The sequence below is a fragment of the Rhynchophorus ferrugineus genome, unplaced genomic scaffold (genome assembly GCF_030347505.1).
Source record: "Rhynchophorus ferrugineus isolate W39M unplaced genomic scaffold, kcgeb_rfMv2 rfM4, whole genome shotgun sequence".
In the NCBI taxonomy this organism is placed as follows: Eukaryota; Metazoa; Arthropoda; class Insecta; order Coleoptera; family Curculionidae; genus Rhynchophorus; species Rhynchophorus ferrugineus.
Window position 1 is genome coordinate 55,916,783 of NW_027472583.1, and position 26,798 is coordinate 55,943,580.

The 26,798-nt window shown below is 30.0% G+C and overlaps 2 protein-coding genes and 2 non-coding genes across 7 annotated transcripts in view; 2 read left to right on the forward strand and 2 right to left on the reverse strand.

Annotated features, from left to right (window-relative positions):
• LOC143195904 (uncharacterized) overlaps window positions 1-16,388 on the forward strand; it is a 32,758-nt gene extending 16,370 nt beyond the window's left edge. The window contains exon 2 of the mRNA XM_076403418.1: window positions 15,139-16,388. Within this exon, the coding sequence (XP_076259533.1) occupies window positions 15,193-16,068 (876 nt within the window). The 5' untranslated portion in view covers window positions 15,139-15,192 and the 3' untranslated portion in view covers window positions 16,069-16,388. The remainder of the gene's footprint in view (window positions 1-15,138) is intronic.
• Window positions 16,389-19,264: 2,876 nt separating this feature from the next.
• Window positions 19,265-24,497, reverse strand: Cdk4 (Cyclin-dependent kinase 4). 4 transcript variants are annotated; one of them, XM_076404086.1, is made up of 7 exons: window positions 24,397-24,497; window positions 22,719-22,799; window positions 20,756-21,029; window positions 20,509-20,701; window positions 20,199-20,359; window positions 20,005-20,140; window positions 19,265-19,950 (listed from the first exon to the last, which is right to left on the reverse strand). In XM_076404086.1, exons 2-7 carry the CDS (start codon window positions 22,786-22,788, stop codon window positions 19,861-19,863), a joined length of 924 nt encoding a protein of 307 aa, XP_076260201.1. In that variant the 5' UTR covers window positions 22,789-22,799; window positions 24,397-24,497; the 3' UTR covers window positions 19,265-19,860. The 4 variants fall into 4 exon arrangements, with proteins under 4 accessions (XP_076260201.1, XP_076260198.1, XP_076260199.1 ...); XM_076404083.1 differs by lacking the exon at window positions 24,397-24,497 and adding an exon at window positions 23,428-23,665; XM_076404084.1 differs by lacking the exon at window positions 24,397-24,497 and adding an exon at window positions 23,508-23,656.
• TRNAP-CGG (transfer RNA proline (anticodon CGG)) lies at window positions 23,988-24,059 on the reverse strand. Its single transcript has one exon. It is a non-coding gene; the product is annotated as a tRNA-Pro (tRNA).
• Window positions 24,498-26,450: 1,953 nt separating the features above from the next.
• Window positions 26,451-26,523, forward strand: TRNAR-ACG (transfer RNA arginine (anticodon ACG)). The gene has a single exon. It is a non-coding gene; the product is annotated as a tRNA-Arg (tRNA).
• The last annotated feature ends 275 nt before the right edge of the window (window positions 26,524-26,798 follow it).

Below are 26,798 nucleotides of genomic sequence, written 5' to 3' on the forward strand. Positions count from 1 at the left end.
CATGTATACTGTATGTTTTTCCATTCGTGACATAAAACGGTTATATAGGAATTCCTTTTCGTATTAATTTTGAGGGACGAAAGAACACAGATAATTGTTTGGATATCTATGCTGCAAAAATTAGTTCTTAATTGACAAGTGAAATAGTCACTGTAAAAAAGAAAGGGAATAATGATTCTATATACCTTTCATCGTATTTGAATATTTAAAACGTAATAATGAGATAATATAATAAATGTATTGTTTATTACTATTTTATTCGAATGAATGGTATGGTAATTTTGGGAAAGAATAGAAAAGGGTTAGTTGCTGGATTTCTATCATATTTAAAGAAAAGAAAAATATACCTTTTCAGCCAATTTTTATCAACATTACTCGTTCATTGACATCCAAATATCGTCCTGGAAACGATGTGATAAATTATTATAATTCTTTTTAAAATAAACAAACAAATGTTAATAAGAAATTGACATTTGAATATATTTTTTTCAATGTTCATGGATATGGTAATAATTGAACACTGAGTACTTTGTATCATCCTGTATTTCTACTACTATTTGTGAAACTGGGGCAGCTTTTGGTTATCTTTAAGACATGTATGGTAATGTAACTTAATACATATTGAACATGACGTTTTATTTAAAGTTTTATTTTAAGGGGTCCTTATTCAAAATTCTGGCCTAATTTATTTTGGCGAATAATTGGTTTAAAAATAAGATTTCATTATTAAACAATAAACATTTTTGAATTTCTTTCCATTATAACACAATATTGTGACACAATTTCAAACAGCTGTAAAGATACAAATAAAATTACAATCTACAAGAAACTTCACACGTGTTACCCCCTCAAACGACAAAAATATTGAACAACCCCCTTATTCTAAAATGCAATTTTTTTATTACTTTCTAGTCTCGCTGGATATTCCTTCTTTTTAATTATTAAAATCTTTAGAGGACAGTCCAGTTTGTCAGCTGCTCGACAAACGAGTTCTGATTTGTTTTTTTATACCTGTCATTTAATAGGGCCAATCCCGAACGACATATTAAGGGAATCCTGTTTCCTTTATATAGAAGCAAAATTTAAAGTAGGAACAACCTATTCTTTTATTATTAAACTGTTTTTTTATGGTGGATTATTCCTCTAATATAATGAATAATAGATGGACAAAACATACTGTTAACAATGATTGTTGTGTTTAATCATACGATAAATTATGTGTGAACCCTACTGTATAACTGGGCCGTTTAAAATGAAAGAAAGTGTAAAGAATTCAAGTACAATTAAAACACATTAAGGAGAAAAACACCTCTTTATTCAAAAACAATATTTAGAAACTACAAATGCATTAGGAAATCCAAACAAGCAAAACGAAAGTTGATTTGTTAAACAAATTCGAATAGAAATGTTGCCTTAAAAAGATTATTTGTTTTAAAATAGATAGAGATCCATCAAACGTGATTTGTTTATGTAATTTGATAATTACCCAAATTAACAATTATAATTTGCGAGTTAAATGAAAATAAATCGAATGTTTTCAAATAATCTATCTTTAATGTATAATATTTAATAAAGTCTATCATTGGAAATAAAATTCCCTTGTTATTTTTCAATGTAATTTAGTTCAATGCCATCTGGATTTAGTTTGATGCAACTTTCTTCATGACTCAACTTTTTTCTCCATCTATCATCTCCTTTATTGCTACATACCTGGCTCAATTATACTTGAATTTGATCCATCATTGCATAAAATCTGTGTGCTTCTCCTTAGTTTCTGATTAGACATGTTGTCCTACGAACTTAAATATTAATCTTTCCATCTTGCCTGCTACTTTAAAAGTCAAGGTCAGAGATTTCAGGTCATATGAGAATAATAGTCAAGTACATCCATATAAAATTCGTTGCGTTCTGACAAGCTAGTGAGGACTAGAATTTTCAAGGAGTGGTCCACTCTATAGATGAAAGGAATTAAACCTTTACAGACTTGAATATCTTTTTATCTATAATTGTAACGTTAATAAAAAAATGAAAGGCTATAATTAAAGCAATCTTGACTATTTTATGATGTTTCACTTTCATTTCACGCTGCTATAGTTTTTGCGTATATCTTTAAATTAGTATAGTAAATGCCGATTTCCTTCTAGACGATTTCTGTGTGGATTATACTCCAGTCAATATCCCCAGGAATACTTTACAATTATAAAACAACAGTTTTTAAATATATTAATTGAAAACTGAATTTATAACTACTGAAAATGTACGTTTATGAACAATATAATACATTATTAATGACCATATTAGAATTAATTGTTACTACTATAGAGAATAGATGTAAAATAACAATGAGCTATGATTTAGAAATAGAAAATAAATAAATATAGTAAGAAAAACTAAACAGCTAAGAGTAAAGTGGCTAAGATATGTATTGAAATTACAAGTATATCAACAGAACGGATGACAGCAGGGCAAAGGAATAAAGTGAATTATTAAAATCAAGATCGAGATGGTTAAACGAAACATGATTTACTTAGAAATAGAAATGAGAGAGGATGACATAAGAAAAAATTAAAATTAAGTGGCGTGTTCCACTCCTTTGTGGAAAAAGCATGTTCCGAATACCCCAGAAAACGGCTATGTACAAGAGCTAGTCCGTCCAGTGTTCCTCTACGGACCACAAGTGTGGTACAGGTACGCCTCTGAGAGACAACTTGAACTACTCCAAGTATTCCAATCCAAAAAAGTCCACGCGGTACTCAATGCCCCATGGTTTATGAGGAACGTTAACACTCACCTCGAATCAGACATCCCGTTATTGAAAAGTTTCACGAACATGCCCACTGTAGGGACCCTAGGCGCCTTAGAACACGATAATCACTTGATCAAATCCCTATCCACCCAGAAACCCCGCTAGCGAAACCAACTACGACAATCCCAGTCGTAACCCAAAGTATCTCTGTCACTCGCAAACCACTTCTCTATCCCGAACCCAAAGCGACATCAGCAAAAGACCATTTGGTTCTAGCTGGTCAATCTGGAATAAGAAAAAAAATGGAAACAGTATAGCTTCTTAAAGAGACGAAGTCTTGTTGACGTAGTGGTTAGGCGAATGTTATTGTAATAACCTGTAGTATCTTTTATATTATCAAGATAATGACCATTATAATGTTTTTTTTGACCAATTGTGTTTTATTTACCCAGAAATAAAAGTATTTCTTACAAATCAGAAGTGGGATTATACTCAAAATATACTCAGTATGGTTGTGCAATTATAGATTGAGCTCGGAAAGAAGAAGCTGTTCAAGTATGATGATTCTCATAGTGTTAATTGATAATCGGCGATTATGGAAGCGCAGTTATAGCAAAAATACAGTGAATTTGACAAGCAGTGAAACCAGAGTTACAGAATCATATTCGACAGTATAATGGACAAAATTGATAAATGATATAATGAGAAAACAGTGAATATGTTGTACTGAGACGATAGACGAGTATTGAAGCTACAGAGACATGTAAAAATTGATGCAGAAGCCTGAAAGAGAATTAAGAAAGGTGATTAAAACACAACCCAGTTTACACAAAATATTGTACATTTGGTAAACGTTGCCAAATATTTTTATTGCACATTGATGATTGATTTTGGTTGATAATGACAATAAACTCAATTAAGTTATGAAAGTTTTGCGTTACCTTTCCTCATCATATGAAATCTTGTTCATTAGATCTGACTTTATACACAGACGAGTTAAGAAGTTTAGCTTTTATTGACTGAAAATAGATAGTAGATAATTTTGATCTGCTTTAGGCAAGAAAAGATCTTCTCACCCGAAGAATTTGTCGCTGATGTACATAGACCCACGTGAATTGCCATATCCAAGTTTGAATAAATGCTCTCCAAATTCTGCATTGGCCTTCAAAGTCTGGAATAATGAGCCAATCACTCACATCAGATTGGTTCTTCGCGACTTTCACAAAATTATTATGGACTCATATCATCCCACAGTCAGCACCTAAATTAATTCTCGAACTTTTGGCTAGCATATATTCTGGAAAATTCCGATGACATGGTTTTGGTTCAGTTCAGAGACTGAAATCAAATGAGAGAAGTTTTTAATAATAAGACCATCCCATAAAATTAATTCAACAGCTATTTCGAAAAAGTAGAAACATTGGCACGGACTTCTGACTGAAATTCTGCAAAAATTGTTTGTTAGTGACCTGAACACTAATATATAATGCTAAAAAGGATCAAATTGTAACTGTAATAAAAAAAAATTCGAAATATTGATACATAAAACCGAATTTTTTATATTAATAAAGTCTAAAATGACGGTTAGTTTTATAGTCGAGGCCAAAGAATAGTACAAAAGGCTTATTCCGTTATGAATTATTCCATTCGTAATCTCTGATAAGTATTTTTCTATATGCTTGTCACAGAACACCGGACGTATCAACTAACGCGAAGAAATATAATCACCTGCGGAAAACTGACGAGACTTTATTTTAAATAAAGTCTTTATTTATTAGATTTACTATATTTTAAAAAGCTCTAATAATTATTGTGAGATCATTTTTAATTATGTCTGAAAGAATTAGTTTTTTTTTCTACGATTAGATATATGTTTAATTTTTATTTAGTATTTATGGTTATTGTACATCTTTAGTGTTTAGGTTTTGTTTAAGTTCTATTGTACTGTATAGGTTTATTATAGTATATTATTTAAAATTAACATATCAAAATACGATAAAGCATTTGTGGGGTATTATTCCATTCCATAGAAAAATTCCATTCCTTATTACAGATCCACAGAAGATACAATTGTAAAAGTAATTCTACTTCGTTTAAAATTAAATTATGAATTGCCTGTTAATGGTATTTAATTTAATACTATTAACTATTAATACTATTAATAGTTATTAATATTTATAATAGTAGCTATTAACAGTTAATTCTTTTTTTCCGTTTCTTTTTAAACTTAGTACGTCGAGGAATATGTATCTTCGTCTCGCTTATACTACCGTGAAAAATATAAGCACATATAAAATTAACTGCTCCAAGCCATTATCTCCGTCCTTTCCTCTCTCATAATTTATACAGGAAAGGGTTCGTACATCTTCGTCTGTCATCACGAACTGAAAAACAGTCGAACCGTGCATTTGACTCAATATAGTAATTACAATTTTGATTCGCTAGTTTTTTGACTATAGGACTGTTTCGATTGTTTTCAATCGATAGTTCCCAATGCTAATAAAAAGCTAGTTAGCGTTTCGAATGAAGCGGTAATAATATCGGATCTTTTTTCGCGCGTTCTAGTGTTATTAGACCGAAAACTAATTGGAATATGAATTTGTATTTACGAGAGCTGCATAGTAAATAATTCCCCAAGAAACTTTAGTTGGTGAAAAACTAATTTCAGTTTTATTAGTCTTTTTCTTTTCGAAACGAATTTATTCATACTAGTGACTGCCCTGTCATCGAAGTTTGACCACAATATATTAAGTTAATACTATTTCTCTCAGAATACAGAAAAGGTAATCATTTAAAAATAATATGTTACTAAAACTTGTTTTCACAATATTTTCACTATAAGATCCGAAATATATCAAAATAGTAAATGTCTGTGTTTTAAAACAAATTAAAATAGCTATCTCAAGAACTAACACTCACTAACCTTTTAATTAAAATTTAAATCCAAATTTTTAAGTTTCAATAATCAACAAAATATTGAATATTATAACTAAATATCAGAAGTAAGATTTTTTTCAGAATTGCAACAATTTTAGAGCATCAAATATAATATACATGATCTTTTTTAACTTTTATGTTATAAATATAAGTATGGATTAATGATTGAAGTAATAAATGTGTGTATATTAAAACAGACAACGAGTGAAACAATTTTGAAATTGATATTTGACTTTAGCATATATATTAAAACAATAACAAAAACAATTAGGTAATTTATGTTTTTACAACTTAGAAATATATATTAGAGGAATGCATTTACGATCACTAAATTAACTAACGGTTTTTCAAAACTTAGGTCTAGAAAGTAAATAATCAAAATAATTGATACAAATTTAGACCAATAAAATATCATATAGTCACATAGCTTAGTGCATGGTAACATTAGTGGCTATACACCTTATATTTAACAATGCTTTAAAATGTTTACAAATTTACTGTTAAGAACTCTTAAGAAGTTCTTGTATTTGTCCTATGTGTTACATCTATGCAACTTCTATGGATTTCGTTTATCTACTGCTCTATATTTTGACAGAAATAAAAAACTAGATACAATATATTTCTGTATTACAAAAAATATTGATCCAAAAAAGTGTCAGGCAGAATCATATTTCGACCTGTTTTCTCCAATAATAGTCACAATTTCTTCAAAAATTACCATCAAAGATAAACCCCCTTCTCTGTGCAATAATGGAACTAACTGGCCCTCATTTAGAGAAAACTTAGACCGAAACATCTCTCTAAACTTACCGATATAAAGTGAAATGGATATAGAAATAGCAGCAATAAATCTTACAAAAAATATACAGGAGGCAGCATATTCCGCGACTCCTAACAGTGAAACATTTCCAAGAAAAAATACACATATATCATGTACAATACAGAAAAAGATAACAGAAAAAAGGAAGTTACGACGGAATTCGACTTCAGCAAAGAACTGAAGAGATTAAAAGAAAATTTAATAGGGCAATAAAAGAGCTGAAAGAACTAATCCAAATTGAACAAAACCAAGGCATTCAAGAATACCTAGAAAACTTGACATCAACTGAGGCTACAGACTATTCGTTGTGGAAAGCAACAAAAAAGCTTAGGAGATCGCAGCAGCATAACCCACCCATTAAAACAAACGAAAATAATTGGGCGAGAAGCAATAAAGAGAAGGCCGACATTTCTCAAAACACTTAAAAAATGTTTTTAAACCTTTCCAGTCTCAGCTACATAAAGATGAGGAAAATAAAATTACTAGCTTTCTAGATTCGCCATTTCAAATGGATTTACCGCACGAGAAATTAACGGTCAAAAAAGTTATACAAACAATAATGAGAGAGATTAATATTAAAAAAGCTCCTGGTTATGACTTAATTACCGGCAAAATTTAACTATATAATAGAAAAAAGAAAAATTCAGTTTGGCTTTCGCAATAAGCATTGGACTATAGAACAAGTGCATAGACTTGTAAACAAAACAAACGCTGACCTAAATGCCAAAATATATTGTTCGGCTGCTTTTCTAGACATATCTCAGGCTTTTGACAAAGTATGGCATACGGGCTTGCAGGTTAAATTGAAAAACTTCTTCCTCATCCGGACTATCAGTTACTAAAATCGTATCTCACTAATAGACATTTTATTGTAAATCAAGGCGATGAACATACCGAATTTAATCCCATATATTCAGGAGTTCCGCAAGGTAGTGTACTGGGTCCAGTACTGTATATTCTGTATACGGCTGATCTGCCCACCATAAAAATAACTACTGTGGCAACATATGCAGACGATACAGCAATCTTAGCATCCCATGAAGATCCAGTCACAGCATCAATAGACCTACAAACCCACCTGGAGCAAATACAATTATAGTTGAAAACATGGCGCATTAAAGCCAATGAAACAAAATCCACGCATATAACGTTTACCCTGCGTAGAATAGCTTAAGTAGAATACCAATGAAAATCAATCATCGTCAACTCCCCCAAGCAGAGCATGTTAAATATCTTGGTATGCACTTAGATCGACGCCTAACCTGGAAGAAGCACATACTCTCTAAACGGAAAAAACTGGGACTAAAATTATATCAAATGCATTGGCTCATCGGGTGCAAATCCAAGTTATCATTAGATAACAAGGTATTGCTGTATGAGTCTATACTCAAGCCCATCTGGGCATATGGAATCCAACTATGGGGTACCGCTAGCAAATCTAACATATCCATCATTCAACGGTTCCAAAATAAGGTCTTGCGTGCCATTGTTGATGCTCCGTACTATATTTCAAACAAAGTGATACAACGCGATATTCCTCTAGCACCTATAACGAGTGTAATTCAACGTGTTTGTGTGAAGTACTTCGAAAGAGTGTCAGTGCATCCCAATGTACTCGCTAATCAGCTAAATATGCGACGTAATAGTGAAGTGCGTAGACTAAAACGTTTCAACAGCACCTGATCTGATTACTGGACATATGTAGACTTTAGAATAAGACTAATTAATTAAGATAATATTTTATACAGAAGATTGCTCAATGAAGTGATTTTCTACATGCCATGTATATATAATATAGACATAAGAAATACTTATTGCCAATAGGGCAGATTGTGGACTCACGAAGAGTAATTAAAAAAAATGTCCTATGTGGGATCTAACAACTCATCAAAAAGTGGGACTAGTTTCATGGAGCTATTTTATAATTGTTAATATTCTTTACAACATTCATTTTAAGTCTTGATACACAAATTTACTTTTGTATTACCAGCAATATTCGGTTAGTGCTTTGTTAAATGCATTTATTGAAGAAACCTGAAATGAATCAGAAGTTAAAACCATTAAAACTTATAAAAATATTTTGACGTTTAGATTCTGCGAATAATTTTTTAAATTTTTTGATTTCCTTTTATATATTTAATTTTTTTATGCTGATAACCAGACTTTTGTATCTAGCGGACATTCTGAAAGAGGCTGCAATAAAATAATGTAATATATCACCCTATATATTTTTGATACTCTTTTAAAGAGTTATATATTTCTGGTTGCTCTCTTCAGTGCTTGTTAATTTCCACCAAAAGAAGTGGTGTTTATTTATTATAATAAAACAAACAATTGACTATCAAGCAATGATCAGAAACACTTCTTCAAACAAACTGTCGATTTTAGTTTAATACTTTAATAAAATGGCAACTATAATGACAATATTAAAAATAGTTAAAGGGAGTAAAAATATTTGAAAACAATACACTAAAATTATTAATAAACATAGCACATGTAAAAAGTTTGTAGACAAGCCAAATGTTGATGAACGACAAAATTTTAAGAAAACTTCGATACATATATATTTCATATAACCCTCATATAAAGATGGATAACTTATTATTTATTCATATAAAACGTTCTGTTTTTGTATTTGTTACATCGAGAAGTGTCAAACAATACGAGTTATATAAATAAAACCATTGTAGTCGCTGAATCATCGAACAAATTGTTCGTTGTATTTATAAGGCACCATAAGTAAGCACGATCAAATAAAGTATTCATATATCACCCAGTACGGTATTGTCCAAAAAAATTAGTCTTGTATATATTCAGTAGTTGATATAATTCGGGAATTCGATTTAAACTAAAATTCCATTATTAAACCTGATAGATAATAAATAAATAAAAAATTCGATGTTTTTTTGCTTAATTGAATTTTTCAAGCAATACACCAACACTATGTCTTATGGAACATATAATTATACTGCTTAACAAAATAAGTGAGTCAAATCTTACTAATTTAATGAATATGACAAAATGAATATTGTTAACATTACTTCTTGCGAGGTCTACAAATCTACTAGAAACTGGAAAATACAGCTTAACAGTTCCAAATTTATTCACGTTAATTTAGCTTCGCGGCAAATAACAAAGACAAAGACCTAGTTATCACTTGACAGATGTCAGATTCCTTAAGCAGAATCATCTAAAAATCTCGGCATCCATCTCGGAAACCAAACAACGATACCGATTACTCGAAAGATACTTTCAATTTGACTTAAAATCAAATAGATTGATTTGATGCATAAAGCCATTTTGGACTATGGGATGCAAATATGAAAATCTACTAAAACATCAAACCAAGTATTAATTAAATGCTGCAAAGACAAAGTTCTCGATAAATCACCAATGCTTGTCGCTACGTAACCATCGAATAACTGCACGATAGTCTCTAAATCAAATGAATTATCCAAGATTTCGCCTTAAAGCAGTAATTCATTACTTACTGATTCACAACAATATGGAAACAATAAAGCTACTGAACTACAGATAGGAAATCAGGAGATTTCAAAAATATTTATTCACCTTGGATCCCTTGTAATTTGATATTTCCTCAACGGAGATCAATAAAATGTTAAGAAGATTGATTCAGATGAGCACCTGAAGAGGTGTATTAATCTTCATAGAGAATACTTCTAAAAAGAATAAATCCATTTTCGTGACATAAAATATAAATACCAACCCACGTATTTTCCAGAAAATGTACCTTCTGTTTTGATTATCAGGGGAGTCAATTTATAAAATATTTTGAAAATACAATATGTAGCCTGTCCAATAAAACACCAAACTCATAATTGACGTCGAATATTGTGTCAGTTGCAGAGATTACGGAGAAGTGAACAAGACGTAGTATATGATCAGCAGTTGAGTGAATGTACTTAAATAAAATGAATAATATTTCAATTTAATTTGGTTATTTAGGGCATTTTCATTATTTACTCGACTCGTACTTTGTTGAGAAATAAATTTAAAATTATGAATATTTTAGAACAATTAATGGAACTAAAAGTTGAAAAACTTCAAGATACTCAAGATAAAGTTAAACTTGTATCCATAGATGAGTATGTTGCTCCAATTTAGTAATAAATAAAAGCTTTTATCTCACGTATTGAAAACATTAATGAAAACGTAAAGAAGAAAACAAAATTAATGACCAATCACTACATAGTATAAAACAAAGTCGCCTTTTCTGTCCCTATATCCCTATGTGCGCTTAAATCTTTAAAACTACGCAACGGATTTTGATGCGGTTTTTTTTAATAGATAGAGTGATTCAAGAGGAAGGTTTATATGTATAATACATGCATAATATACTAAGGCAACATTGCTAATTTTAGAGGTTTCTAACGTGATGTCGTAAATTAACCTATTTTTTAGGCTTATTTAGCAATTAGCAAAAACGCTGCCTAACCCTACGAGTTAGATCAAATTAATGTACCACAGTATTGTACACCATAAAAAGGTCTACAAAAAAGTCCGCGATGGTATATGTTTATCTTTTAGGGATAACCCACATTAACCATTTTTATTGTTTACTTTTTACGTGAGAAAATGGCTTATTTACGAAGCTATTTTAAGCAATACGGCATTAATCCTTATCGAATTAAGTACCTTAAATACAGTGTGCAATTAATATAGATCAATATGGTTCCTTACAGCATGTAAATTAAACAAATATTTTCGGAGATATTACAAATTTAAAATTTGCGTTTAAAAATGTGTAATGTAATAAAAATTGTATGAATTTAGATATTCCAAAGATAGCAGGAAATCTTCATAGTAAGTATAGGGGAAGAGAAATTGTTTTACTCCAAATTTAATGCGTGCAGGCCAAGGGCAGTAATGAATGAACCAAAAATACTGGATCGATTTTAATCATGTTTTCATTGAGTGACATAGGCATATATATTTTATGCCCGTGCAAAGTCGGAGCGGGCCGCTATGTTTTTATATACAACATTCATATTTTTTCTGTAGTGTATTTAATTTAGTATCAGCATTGCACCCGTGCGAAGCCGGGGCGGGTCGCTAGTATGGTATATTACAAAATCGTAACAGTAAAAAGTAACAGCATCAATAAATTAAATTATGTATGTGTAAGAGGTCAATTGAAAAGTCCCCGACCTACCATAGCCAATAGGCTTCTGTTTCGGCGATCGCCTCTTCATTCGACGAAAATATATATATGCATCTTTTTAGGGTTAGGGCTAACTAAAAAACATATGGATTTAATTCTAGTAGCGCCATCTATGCGTCAGACCGGGGACTTTTCAATTAACCTGTTATGTGCAACCATGCGTTAATAACGATAATAAAAACATCTTGATATATTTTCTCCGAGCAAACGCATAAGCTTCTTAACAGTGTCGCGTTTTACTTTGAAACCTAACTAACGGTTCGCCGTTGGCCTACAGGATGTACGAAAAAGTACCATCGCCGCGAAAACTCACAAAGTGTAACGTTGCAAGTCGGTACAATGGACATGACGCAACCCGATTCCAAAATGGAATCGACAATTAAAACTGCGTCTGAAATTTTAATGAACGGATATTATGTTAGCAGCAATTGCATTGTCTCCTTGTTGTATGCCATTTTTTTTGCTTAAGTTATTAAATTAATTTTATTAATTATTATTTAGTGGTCAAAGCGGTATAATTATTAATTATTTAGCGGTCAAATAATAAAAATGCATGTTTATGCTCAGATGAAACTAACCCAAAAATAGCATTAATTATACTTTTATTGTCGCTCCTTTCTTCTCCATCAAAATTAAAATATCTTACTAATGATATTAAATGAAATTTTCATTCAACGACAGTTTTTTTTATTGCATATTACTCTTCTGGCTTAGCCATCATTATCTAGGAGCAAGAGTTCTTGATAACGTTATCGACTGTTCCTACCTTCAGGTCCTTATGCAGATTGTCATTGTGAATGTAACATGAAGCATCAACAATACCTGGCAGTATCTTGTTTTGAAATCTCTGTATGATATTTCTATTGCTTGTCTGGTACAACCCCAGAAGTGAGCACCATAGGTTCACACAGATTTCTTCACATTTTTTTTTAACATGTGGCCTCCATCTTAGTTTAACACCAAGATATTTAGCTGTTTTTCCATATTGCTTTTCCTCTATGATTTCCTTTCAATAAGAGTATTTCAAATAATTAGCAATAGTAATAACGGCTGATCTTGCAGTGTTTCATGTAGTGGAATTCTTGGTGTGAGAATCATACTACTTTAGACACCTTCCACAGTTGTAGTACATCTGTGGTAGTCTGAATGAAGTATTTATTATGTTGATGGTCTTAATTAGTGTTTATCTTGGAAGTTCCTTTAATATTTTCCGCATAATAAAGTACCATTTTTATTTTTTTCCTGTACAAAACCTCAGGGTAATGAATTAACGTCATCCACTGTAAGGGGTTGAAACATTATCTCAAGGTGGTCAACAGATGGTAGTCTTCTCCTGATTATCTCTGACCCAGCTCTCTTCCACATTTTTATCACAGACTTTTGCATGAGAGGTCCTTTTAAGTTTCTGGTAGCCCTCCACGGCGAATACTCAGCACTAGTTCTGCAAGTCCACGAAGAAATTTACTCATTGTGTCATTTTTTAGTTGTTTAATTTCATGTCTCAGTAGGGATGCAAGTTTATTCAGCTTAGTGTTATCTTGCTGATCTCTAGAATAATACTAGTTCTTCCTCGCTCTCGTTTTTCTGATAATAATCCTAGGATTTCTTTAGAATAGTTATTACCTTTTAGTTTTCGTCCGATTTCCGAGAAATTTTGCCATGCTCCACCTCAAAATCCAGTTCTTCCTCAGTCTGTATCCATTACCTGGATCCATTGGCTGATATGTGCGTTTACCTGTCGAAAGAGTTTCTCTACCATATGCTTGAATAGCCTTTAGCAATTCGCCACCTTCGGTTGTAATCAGTCTCGATCCCCAATGGGTATGTTTAGCATAGTAATCACCGCCCACAAAAAATTAATTTCTCAGAATTTTAAAAAGTCTTTTATATATTTCAAATTTGATACAGTGTTTTTTGTTGGGCTATATAAACTGGCAATTTATATGGTGCCTTTCTTAGTTATAATATTCGCCGTCCTGTCACTATTTTCCAAGCAGTACATCTTTTGTTAATTTTACTTATTTGTGGAATTTATAATTTGTATACTTACATATTTATAATAATTTATAATGTTTATAATTATATCTCGATCCTAAAAATGGATATGAAAATAGGTGAATAATTTTATAATAACAATGAAAAAAATGTTAATCGGTCTATTCTGAAGAACAAATCAAAACTGAAATTAATTCATTCATATGATACTATAATATAATAGTGTTCATTTCAGTAAGTATTGGCGCATTCGCCATTAAGTATGATATGTATGAAATAGTTTAATAGGCGTTTCTAATTTACATTAAAAATTCTAACAAAGCGATATGAACTTTTTATTATATAATATAATCACAAAGTTTATATGTATAAAGTGTATATATTAAAAATATAATGTGAGGTTATCCACACATTATTCTAAAATTCTTTAAAATCAATATTTTAAAGCTAACGCATTCACCATTATGTTAATAATATTATAGTAACTATTTAATGTATACTGTATACATCTATAGTCTATTCAAAATAACAGTTAAATCACGTTGTCACGATGTGGTATGTATGGCCTTTCGCATTTTGTATTCCTTCTCATTTTTTTCGAGTTCAAAAGAGATACAATGTTGTATGATATGTTTATACATGTAACCGAACAAGCCTACAAAATTTGTCTGGTTGCCAAATTTCTGTAAAATTCTTCAAAACAATAGTGATAATAATTACATTATAGGTTATAAACCGCCAAACGTTTTGGCGTTTTGCTTATTTTGATAAATTTCAAGTTGCTGCTTATTATTACTATGACTGAAACTGTGAGTCATTAGATAGTGAGAGTCAGAAATAGATTGACAGTTACTTTGAGCAGGAACGAGATAATATATGCCTTAGAAATACTATAATGTTAAAATAAATTATATTTGACAACATTAACATTATTATCGTCTCATTGTTTTATTTAGATTAAAATTTTGTTATATATCAAATCCAAAATAAACTAAAAGTCAAAGTTGATGCGGCAACATAGCGACGTTTGGACGGCATAAATTTAGATGACAATGACATTGTTTCATTGAACCGACTATATATCTATATATAGGTGTAATATTATTTAAAAAATTACAATGACCACATAGAAATTTTGCAAATTAATAACATTCTTAAATTTTTCAATATACATTAAAAACCAACGCTTTCGCCGTTCTGTTTTTAATATTTTTTATAGCTATATATTATATATATGGTATACACCATGTATCGTATATAATGTATATAACAATGCATAAGTATACTAATATAGACCAAATGCAGACACCTTAACTATTTCGCATATTATTATAATACATCTTCAATGTTAGTATCTTATACTCTTGCGCATTCGCCATTATATTGATCATATTTTCATAACAGTATACTTTAACTAAACTATGAAATTGTTAACTAACTCAATCCGTTTTATTCCAGGAGATGATGTGAAAAAACCACCAGCAGAAAAGCATCTACACTGTCGCTACAAGCATGGAGAGAATCATTAAGATAAAAACTAAATCCAAACCGGACGTATTGAACCAGTACCCTTCCGAACGGAGGTACTCTTCCACCATAGTACTGGGACTCAGTGTCGTTCTACTTCATCTCAGTATCTGTTCCATTATAATGGGAGGACTTATCATTTATAAAATGATCGCACTACGTAGGATGGAAGAGGGCGACGAGTCCTTGAGCAGACTAAGCGAGAAGGTCGAGCGAGATATGGAAATGACCGACAAAACATATTTCCACTATTATATAAACGTACCAGTTTTGGTATCCGTTGGATGTTTCCTGATGGCATTTGGACAAATCATATGCTTTATTTTCGGGATTTTCGCATGGAAGAAGTGGTACATCGATAACAATATCACATACTTCTTCCTCACCTGTAGTTTCTCTACGTTAACATCAGCTATATCTTTCCTGATATCATTTTTGACATGTTTCTTCATTAAATTTGACACATATGAGGATTACGCTGAGGGCAACAAAAATATCTTCCCTCTTTCACTGCCATTAGGAGTGAATATCATCGTACTGTCAATAGGAAGCATAATTTGGTCGATCCTGTCCACAAAAATTGCTTACAGAGGCATGAGAAATTCGTATCCCGATGACATGGTAATTCGAGATGGAAAACTGGAAATATGTGCGTTCAAACGATCCAATGCGAACACCGTGAGCACCATCCCCGTGGAAGTAATAAATACAATAATACCGTACATACCCAAGACATGCCTGGAGGATCTACCCAAACTCGATACAAAAACAGAATACCAAGCAAAAGTCGATAGATTCCTACGTACCGAAACGAAAATCCAAGAACTGGATAACTCGGATGAAAAATATCATGAAATGTAGTCATGTCGTCGAAAAATAAGTAATGTATGCTGTGATATGTGTCGACAACATGGAAGAACTGTGTTTTAAACCAGGAAATGTATTTAAAAAAGACTATTGCTCAAAGATGACGAATACAAAATAAAAGTTCAATTTTATAAAAAGCTAATGCATATTTTAAGAAGTTTTGTTGTATTTAATACATACTTTTATATACCAAAATAATAATTGTAGTTTAAAATATATTGACTGATACACTAATTCTATTATCAAAATATGGTAATATAACCAAAAATTGTAAAAAATGTACTTATATATAATAATAAATTACCTTAAAACCATTAATTTGTATTTTGTAATAATATAAGTGTATCATAACCACATATCCAGTTTATTTTCTTCTTTCTGCAAATATTTCAAATTTAGTACTACTTAATTTATTCTGATTAATGATCAAACAGTAATGTTCTTAATAAAAAGGGTTTCAGAAAATTTACTAAAAGTGAATTGTTATTTTATAAATTAAATTATCTAATGAATGAGAAAGAATAAAAACTACTTGATAATCATTTTTAGGCTACAAACCCTCAACTAATTAATAAATAATTTATTATTATATAAAATAATATTCATCGTCATAAATATTCTATATAGCCAAAGGGGATATAAAAATAACTACAAATAGTATTTCATTAATTTAAACTTCTCAAGCTAAAAATAGTACCATAGCTAATAAATTATAAAAGTTAAATTAATGAAAATAAATTATAATTGAAAATGTTTTTTAGGCAACAAATTGGATTTACATTAGATGCAAAAAACGAATCAATTAATCCAAGTACTTTATTAATGGGAATAAAAAGAATACTCAAAGACACATATGATTACTGTAAAAATTAAAAAAATTCCTCCGCCATTTTGTAATCAAATATATATTATAAAAATTTACCATATTAGTTCATCAATGCTTAATAATGGTATACATAATTGAAGATGAGACTACAATTATTAAAAACTTTTGCTTCTACCGTATTTTTACCTAGCTATTATTAAATAATTTTATGGAAAAATAAAAGCATATTTGAAATATATTATTAAAGGGAATATACCTAATAACTCATATAGTATAATAGTTTATTCCAAAATAAATTAAATAAGGGACAATCAGGAAGCCTGGTAAAAATATCGATAACTCTTTTTGAATGAATAAAATGGATTAAAATATGGATTAAATAAAATTATAGAAGAAACTTCCTTCACCATTCTTTCATTAGGAATTTTAAAACAATCAAATTTACTAACAATTCCATTATTTTATTTATCAAAAGTAGATTTTCTTGTTTACATTTATTTTTACTTCTTAGTAGTTTTATTAAGGAATATATTGCAACACTTTTGCAGAAGGTATCATTTTTATTTTCAAGAGTCCTTCACCATTTTATTGTTATTTCTTACATTGATTATCATAAAACCATGTTTATAAATATTTTTAAATAAACATTCCCTTTGTTAAACTTTGAAACCAATTAGTACGTAATATATTATTGGTAATAAATAGCGTTGTATTAGCACTGTTACATAAAACAAAAATATCACCATAGCTATCTTTGAAACTCCATTAAAGAACAGCAATACATGATTACAAAGCTTATCATTACAGTCAATTAGAGCAAGGTCACGAAAGGAATTATTCAAGGTGAATTTATTCCAAGATATTGTGATCAACTTACAAAAAAAAATAACAATAATAAAAGACAATATTTTGGGTTGAAAACCATGGTTGCTCAAGAAAAACTTTAGTTATATCCTTAAAAATATGGCTGTTCAACAGTTCAGGCAACTACGTTTATGCTGAAGCAATCCAACTAAATGACCAATGGAGAAAATTATTTGCAAAACAGGTTCTCTAAAATACAGCACAAACTGAAACTTGTTTTTTATAAAGCTAATAAAATGAGGAACATTAATACAGCAAAAATTATGAATTAAACAAATCTCCTTCACCATTTCATCAACAAATATTACTACTTAATTTTTAAGTATTATACTTAAAATATTTATTAACTAGCGACTCGCCCCGGCTTCGCACGGGTGCAATGCTGATACTAAATTAAATACACTACAGAAAAAATATGAACGTTGTATATAAAAACATAGCGGCCCGCTCCGACTTTGCACGGGCATAAAATATATATGCCTATGTCACTCAATGAAAACATGATTAAAATCGATCCAGTATTTTTGGTTCATTCATTACTGCCCTTGGCCTGCACGCATTAAATTTGGAGTAAAACAATTCCTCTTCCCCTATACTTACTATGAAGATTTCCTGCTATCTTTGGAATATCTAAATTCATACAATTTTTATTACATTACACATTTTTAAACACAAATTTTAAATTTGTAATATCTCCGAAAATATTTGTTTAATTTACATGCTGTAAGGAACCATATTGATCTATATTAATTGCACACTGTATTTAAGGTACTTAATTCGATAAGGATTAATGCCGTATTGCTTAAAATAGCTTCGTAAATAAGCCATTTTCTCACGTAAAAAGTAAACAATAAAAATGGTTAATGTGGGTTATCCCTAAAAGATAAACATATACCATCGCGGACTTTTTTGTAGACCTTTTTATGGTGTACAATACTGTAGTACATTAATTTGATCTAACTCGTAGGGTTAGGCAGCGTTTTTGCTAATTGCTAAATAAGCCTAAAAAAATAGGTTAATTTACGACATCACGTTAGAAACCTCTAAAATTAGCAATGTTGCCTTAGTATATTATGCATGTATTATACATATAAACCTTCCTCTTGAATCACTCTATCTATTGAAAAAAACCGCATCAAAATCCGTTGCGTAGTTTTAAAGATTTAAGCGCACATAGGGATATAGGGACAGAAAAGGCGACTTTTATACTATGTAGTGATATACAGTTTACCACGTATGTTGAAATGGAAAATCAAAAAGCCCATGAAATATATTGACGAATGGTCTTATTAAACTGAAAATACTGCATAATTTTTACGGAACAAAAATAAAATTCAAGGAAAATGCCAACTTCTTCACAGTTTCAGACAACGAACTATATTAAAATCGAATTACTTAGTTAACAAATCAATGATGAATGACTGGTTACTTTGATATATTTTTACCTAGTTTACTTACTAGCGGGTGGTAAGTATCCATTAGGATTGTTAAAGAAAGTAACACAGAACAAAATATTTATTAATGTATAGTTTACAAATATAAAATTAAACATTATAGACTCACTACAAACTGATATGTTGATTCAATTTTAGCGTTAACATCGATAAAAATAGACAACGCACCTAAAATGCGTTTCGACGAAAAATATACTCATCTTCATGTTAAAAATTCTAGAAAAATATATCTGCGCTTCTCTACTAAAAAACTCAAAAGTTTCAGTCACCATTTGGTCAAAATAAAATTCTAAAATTTTCCAATAAAATAATTTCGAAAATTAAAATGTCTCATTACAAAACACGGAAGAGGAAATAACACTGGACGGAACGAAATTTAAAAGATAACGAGGAAGTAAAATATTTGCTAAAAAACAGGAAGTGTGACCAACAGTGCTGAAAACGAATTAAAAATGTATTTCGGATTCGAGACGAAAATCAATAAAAAACTAAGGTTCCTTCTCTTTAGATAAACAAAGAAATATACGCAAACAGAAAAAAAAATGAATCCAATAGCTTCTAGATAGAATGAAGCCTAAAAATGATAAACTAAAAACATTACAAAAGCATCGAAGAGGTGTAACAGCGCAGCAATACTTTACATTATGTGTTAATAGGTTCCTCCAACAAATACTGATGATTTAAAGCCTCAAGGGCCGTAGTTCGCTTACTCGGATCAAATGATAACATACTCTGAAATATAATGACATTAAATTTTAAATTGGCTATAATAAAAATATATCATACCATTACTAAAGAATGAGCGGTTTCACACATATTTGGTGCCAGTGTTTTAATATCAACAGGATTACTGATATCAAACGAGTTCCATTTGACCGACACATCTTCCGGCCATTCTTCTTTAGGTGGTTTACCCAATATTCTGTAACAAAAACATTAATAATAACAACAGTAATTAAAGGATAATGATCAGTGCTCACCGAAGAATTTCATTCAATTGTTCGTTCTCAGACTTTCCACAAAACAAAGGTTTCAAAGTGTAGAGCTCTACTATAATACAACCGATCGACCATATATCAACTGGAGTGGCGTAGGGTAACCCAAGTAAGATTTCTGGTGATCTGTACCATAGCGTCACAACCTAAGATAACATACAAACATAAATACCATATTTTTCTCGGAGGACTTAACATAGTTCACTCACTCATATCAATCCAGATTATACTAAAGAAAGAATAAAAATTATGGTATTATGAATTTTCATTAACGACGAACAAAAACTATACTCACCACCGAAGTTAGTTTCATTTGAAAATCGTAAGTTTTGGCCAGACCAAAATCAGCAATTTTTATATGACCATCGCTGGTCACTAAAAGATTCTGTGGTTTCAAATCCCTATGTACGATCCTGTTGCTATGAAGAAAATCGACACCATTTATAATTTCCCGCGTCATATTACGAATGTCAGTGGTGGCAAAGCCTCTAAAAATAAAGACGGTAATCAAATTACGTGTGGTTTGATTATTTAGTATTTACTTGGGGTGTTTCTCGATGTACATGGCTAAATCTTGTTCAACGTGTTCGAATACTAAAAACATCATTATATCTTTCCCGATTTGTTGTCCGTGACAAATATCCAGTAGCTTGACGACATTTGGATGGTCATAAATGTTCAGTTGTTTCAACAATGCGATTTCTCTCAACGTGTTCATGGGGATCCCATCATCGGTTAATGGTATACAAACTTTTTTCAGGGCGACTTCTTGTCCTGTTTGCTTATCCCTAGCTCTGTAGACAGTACCATACGCACCTAGAATATACAAGAAATAAAAGTAAAAATATAAGATCAAGTAAGTCATATAACTGTAACTGACGCATTTCCTAATTTACTAACACTAAAAAAATAATTCACTGGAAAAAAGTTTCATTGAATGAGTGTTAGTAGATTAAGGAACTTTGAAGCTTAGGTATAATTGAATTTACTTTTTCCTCAATCTTATATATTATCCAAAATATCATTACAATATTCCTGGTAACTATATAATCTTGATAATAAAGAATCTAAATAATTATTGTAGTGAAATACGACGTAAATCTTCAAATAACTTATGCTAACTCATGACCTAAAATGCTCTATGCTGTATCTTAAAATCAAATTTCTTTGTACACTACATTACTAGTGCTTATCTGATGGTATTTAATTCAAAATAATTTTTAAGCGTTCTTAAATTACCTCGTGTTACCTAAAATTGCAATGAATTCTGTAAAAAAGCGTGTCTAAATATAACCGAAATACCAATACTGATTTAAACTCAATAAAAATCCAGATATCTGAGATAACTTTTTTAAGGTTTATGTCTCTTCCCAGAGAATATTATAGGCATTATGTATAGCAGAAACAAAAATGTGTAGTGTTAAAAAAATTGAAGTTCATGTTCCAAAATTACCTAGTCTCTGTTTTTATATTAATCCAAACAAATAAAATGAAATTCCTTCCACTTTACTCAGTGCTTATTTAATAATATTTTGTTCACAATCACTTTAAATTCTTTCTCCTCATGATTTGAATTTGTTATGATTGTGTGTAACTGTAACTGAAATAATCAAACTGATTTACAATAAATCAAAATATTTTCTAGTAGTTTTCTAAAATTCATTTGTTTTCACAAACAATATAACATGAATTTAAGAATAACATAAAGAAATACAATTAAATACCATTTCTTATATAATCAAATTATTATATTGAAATATTTTATGTAAATTCATGGTCTACAAGTCTCGCCACTTTTTATTCTATTGGATTAGTTTAAAAAACATATCTGATGATTTTTGCTTGAAAATCATTTGAAGCATCTTAATTTGACAGGAACATCAGAAATGTCAATGAATGGAGATACTGATACTGATTTACAGTAAATAAACACCTGTTATAGTTTCCTACACTTCATGTTTTTTAGAAACCATATAAAAACTTTAGAATAGCAGAAAAGATCATAATATAAACCAATCTAAATATAAAATGCATCTAAAGTTAGATCATAATAAATTATCATACCACCTACTAATGATTGTTGCACAACCAAATTGCAGCACATGTTTTATTTCATTGGCAGTAATTTTATTTTCTTTATAAATACTAAATCTTAAAACCTTTATCTTAAACTTTTCATTATATTTCGATACTTGCATTTTATGCTAAACTTTTTTACACATACTTTAGCTGTTTCACAACTCTCCCAAAGATGTCAACATTATCATTAACACTAAATTTGTGATATGATTGCTACCAAAAATTAAAAAACCACAGCAATCGTTTGTTTAATTTATAAAGAATATTAGTGCCGTACCTACAAAAACACCACTATTCTACAAACTTACTTCTAGTTTTTGAGAATATTGCTATTTCTATCTATATTACTTATGGCATAGTGAAGTACTGCATCTTAAATGCATTTATTTATAAGAATTACACATTTCATACATATTAAACAATTACCTCTGCCAATTTTATTAAGAGCTTCATAAGTGCTGCCCTTTTCAGCCACATTGCTCCCACTTTGTGCCATCAAGAAGCTATCTAAAACATATAAGTAAAAATATATTAAAACTTCTATAATACAAAAAATAATGTAGTACTTGTATACACGAAGATATGATAACATCATTCGATTTGTAATAACCAACTGTTTAATACAGAAAAATAGTAAAATGGGGCCCCTTTTTCAGATATTATAGATTTAAAACTATATATCATCTTTTTACCTTAACATAACAATTTGGTTAATTAGTGAGTGATATATTGAAAATCAAATGTTAGTAAAAGAAGTAAATAAACCATCGTGACAAAAAATTACTTTAAAGGGCTTTGAAAAGGTATTAGATCAAAATATTATAGCAAATATAAAAACCTATACAACTCTCTCCTTGAAAATGTTATTGTTAACCTTTGAACCTAAATAATATACAAATTAAAAAATTATTGTTAATATACTAGAAAAATAATGTTAAAATGTAGTTAAGGGTATTATAAGTACATTTACAATTAATGTTTATATTTACAGAACCTTGTTATACAAATAAAGCAAAAATTGTCCAAAAAAAACATTTCTATAGATACAGTTGGATGGTAACGTAATTTAATGAAATCATATTTAAAAACACACTATAAATTAATGTATTACCATGAAAATATATATTTTGGTTACCTTTTAAACGTGGTACCTTTTAACTTATCAACATTTAAATCCGTTTGAATTTTAACAAATTTATTTAAAGTATTTGTTACCTTATTGTAAAATGTAACGTCTAATATAAAAATACATATAAAAATCACTTGTTACAATCTATACAAGATATAAAAAATCACTTAAAATTATAAATAAAATAAATAAATTCAAACAGAACAGCCACTGACATTTGGTACGCAACCCATTTTACATAACTGACATAACATTCTAAAAGAAAAAAAAACTTTAAGTATGACCTCTCTGTTTCTACACCGAATAAAAAAAGATAGATATTGTTCCGAGTATAATTCAAGAAAGGAATTACTAACAGATGGTTATTTCTTTAAATTAAATTGGTGTGCTTTAAGCTACATTGTAGATAGTTTTTTAAATTACAAAACTTTTTATTATTGTATAAAAACCATCGTTCAAAAGCTTATGTAACTATTTGACAAAAACATTATAATTATGTTAAATTATTAAGCAACTTTATAATAAATTAAATAATGTTGCTATATAATTTTTAAAAAAAAGTAGAAGGGCTCGTCCGGGAATTGAACCCGGGACCTCTCGCACCCGAAGCGAGAATCATACCCCTAGACCAACGAGCCGACGAGTTATGTTTTATTTAGTACTAAAACTATTTTTAGATTTATCAACGAATTATTTTATAATGTTAAATAGAATTTGTTACTTATAAGATTTTAATATCAGTATTTAATATAAATTTTTAATATAACCTTCAATAATATTATAATTTAGTTGTTGTTCTTAATGTTGTCATCAATTAATTGTTATTTATAATTGTTTTTTATGTTTAAATTGAACTGGTGCCGAGTCAAATAAGTGTATTTTTTAATTCCTAATACTCAGATCATATTTCATATTTCTGCGGTTCATTATCATACATAAAATTCATATTATTAAATGCGAAATATTTTGAATTACCTTAATATTACAGAAACTGACTGGATTGTTGTACTTACTACCACGGCCTTTCTGTAGATGACAGCACAGATAAACTGACGTAATTTAGGTTAAGCAAATTATTAGATGTTTTTTTTATTTTTGGGTTTTTGAATATATTTAATTTTTCCTATTGTATTGATCTAGGTATCATGAAGATAATATACTAGAAATTAGGGTTATATAAATTTACCTGCAGGGACAAAAAAATATTAATATTTGAATGCATCAAATATATATTGATATATTATATTATTTTTTTAACTTTCAACATAATCTTTGAATTTCTTCTTTTATTGTATATAGGTTTTATTTGGATAAGAATGGGTTTATGTTATGTGGTGGCCATATTGTTTTGGTGACCTGTATTTAGCGTGTATATGATTAAGCTTTATATCCAAACAGGAATGATGATTAATTTTGAAAAACAGTTCCATAAAATTGTAATGTGTCTAGTAAAATATAATATTTAGCAGGAAATACGGATTTTAGATAAAAAGCCTTCTTCCAAAGACAACTTTTAGTATTTGAATTCGGGCTAAAACGATCGCCGTTGTCATATGACGTCACTTCTATGTAAACATTTATTTTGAGCTTTTAAATTATCGTTTTTTTTAAGATTATTATTAATATACTCACCTTAAAAGTGGGATGGATTTCTTGATTCAGTTGAATAAAAGTATTTACTCGAGGTTAGAACTGTTTCGGCTTCAGCAAATCAAATTTTTGTGAATTAGATCTGTATGCCTGGGCATATCTTTGTTCCGTGCCAATTTTTTGGGTAAATGGCAATATTTCTATGGCTTTTCATGTGATGAAAGTGTGATGATTTTCATGTGATGTTCTTTGTGTGTGCGTCCCCTTAATATTTAAAGATATATCCTAGCAATCCCCAATCGTTGAGGAGTTGAGTCTTCTGTCACATCAGCTCAGTAATAACATTATATCTGATTATTTTAGATGAAAATATAGGTGGAACATGGTACGCGCTTTTGAATTTTGAAGGTTTTCCTCGATTTCCCCGTATTCCGCTATCAGAACGTAACTTAAGAATAAAATCAGTCCACAATTGACGGAGAAATCGGTGAACATACATTAAAAAATATATATAGCCGAACATGAAACCTCCTCCTTTTTTTGACGTCGGTTAAAAATAATTATAACTTTCCTCAATACATTTTTTTATTGAACAACTACTTAAAATATTAATAGACACAGACTTGGACTTAGTATGCATTCAATATGAGGGAACAAAAAGATTAATACATGTTATTTATTTATTTGATAGCACTAAAGACATATGAAAAAGGGAAAAGGGCTATAGGCAATTTTGATTAAATTTGCCGCGATATGTATTGTGTTCTCAATTAGGTTGCAGCTTTTTTATACTTATATTTTAATATTTGAACATTTTATAATTTTTGTATTTATGTAGAATTTTATTTTCATAATTCTTTTTTGAGAAATTACATTTGGACTTTTTTTGGTCAGTAGAATGTGACGTCAAGCGTATGAAATGCTCAAGCAATGAAATACCTTGCTAATAAAATATTTTCTTTACAGGTATCTGTAATGGTAATTTAAACCAACCAAAAAATGAAAAAGAGAAATTGTGTTCTCAGCGCCTTCCTGCTAAGACCACACAATATAGTTCCGAAATTATATGTAAGTTAACACTCTATATATTACTCTATGATTATAATTGTGATGGGATATTAAAACCAATTTCATGTAGATAGAAGAACTCATTTTTAATATGTAGAAAATAATAAGAATAACTAGCAGAGGGCGCTGTAGTTTGTCTTGGGTGGCAGTTCAAAAGATATAAGAGGACAGCAATGATAATAAAGTGTCTTTGTGATAAAGTTCCAAAGTCAAAACTAGTGTTGTTAATTTGTCTTATCCTGAATTAAATATAATTCGTAATAAACACCAGCTAGAGCTAAGATAACAGACACTATATATTTATATAGATACTAAAAATAGCAAATGAGATTTCGTATGGCCAGTTCTGCCACTACGACAGGCACGAACAAGGTCCTGTGGCGCAACGGATAACGCGTCTGACTACGGATCAGAAGATTCCAGGTTCGAATCCTGGCAGGATCGGTGTATTTTTGTTAATTTTTTAGATATATTATTTGATTTAAAAAATATACTTTATAAATTAGCTTGAAATTATTTTTTTAAATTCAATTTTTATTGGTACAATGTATTTTATTCAAACTGTCCATCGAAAGCTGTTAGTTTTTCCCGTATTCCAGACAATTTACGGATTTTATTTCAAAAGAACAATGTAACACTAACCCTCAGAAGATGCGTGTATAAATTTGACAGCTGTCCGATCATTAGTTTGTGAATTATAGAATTTTGAGTGAAGCAGC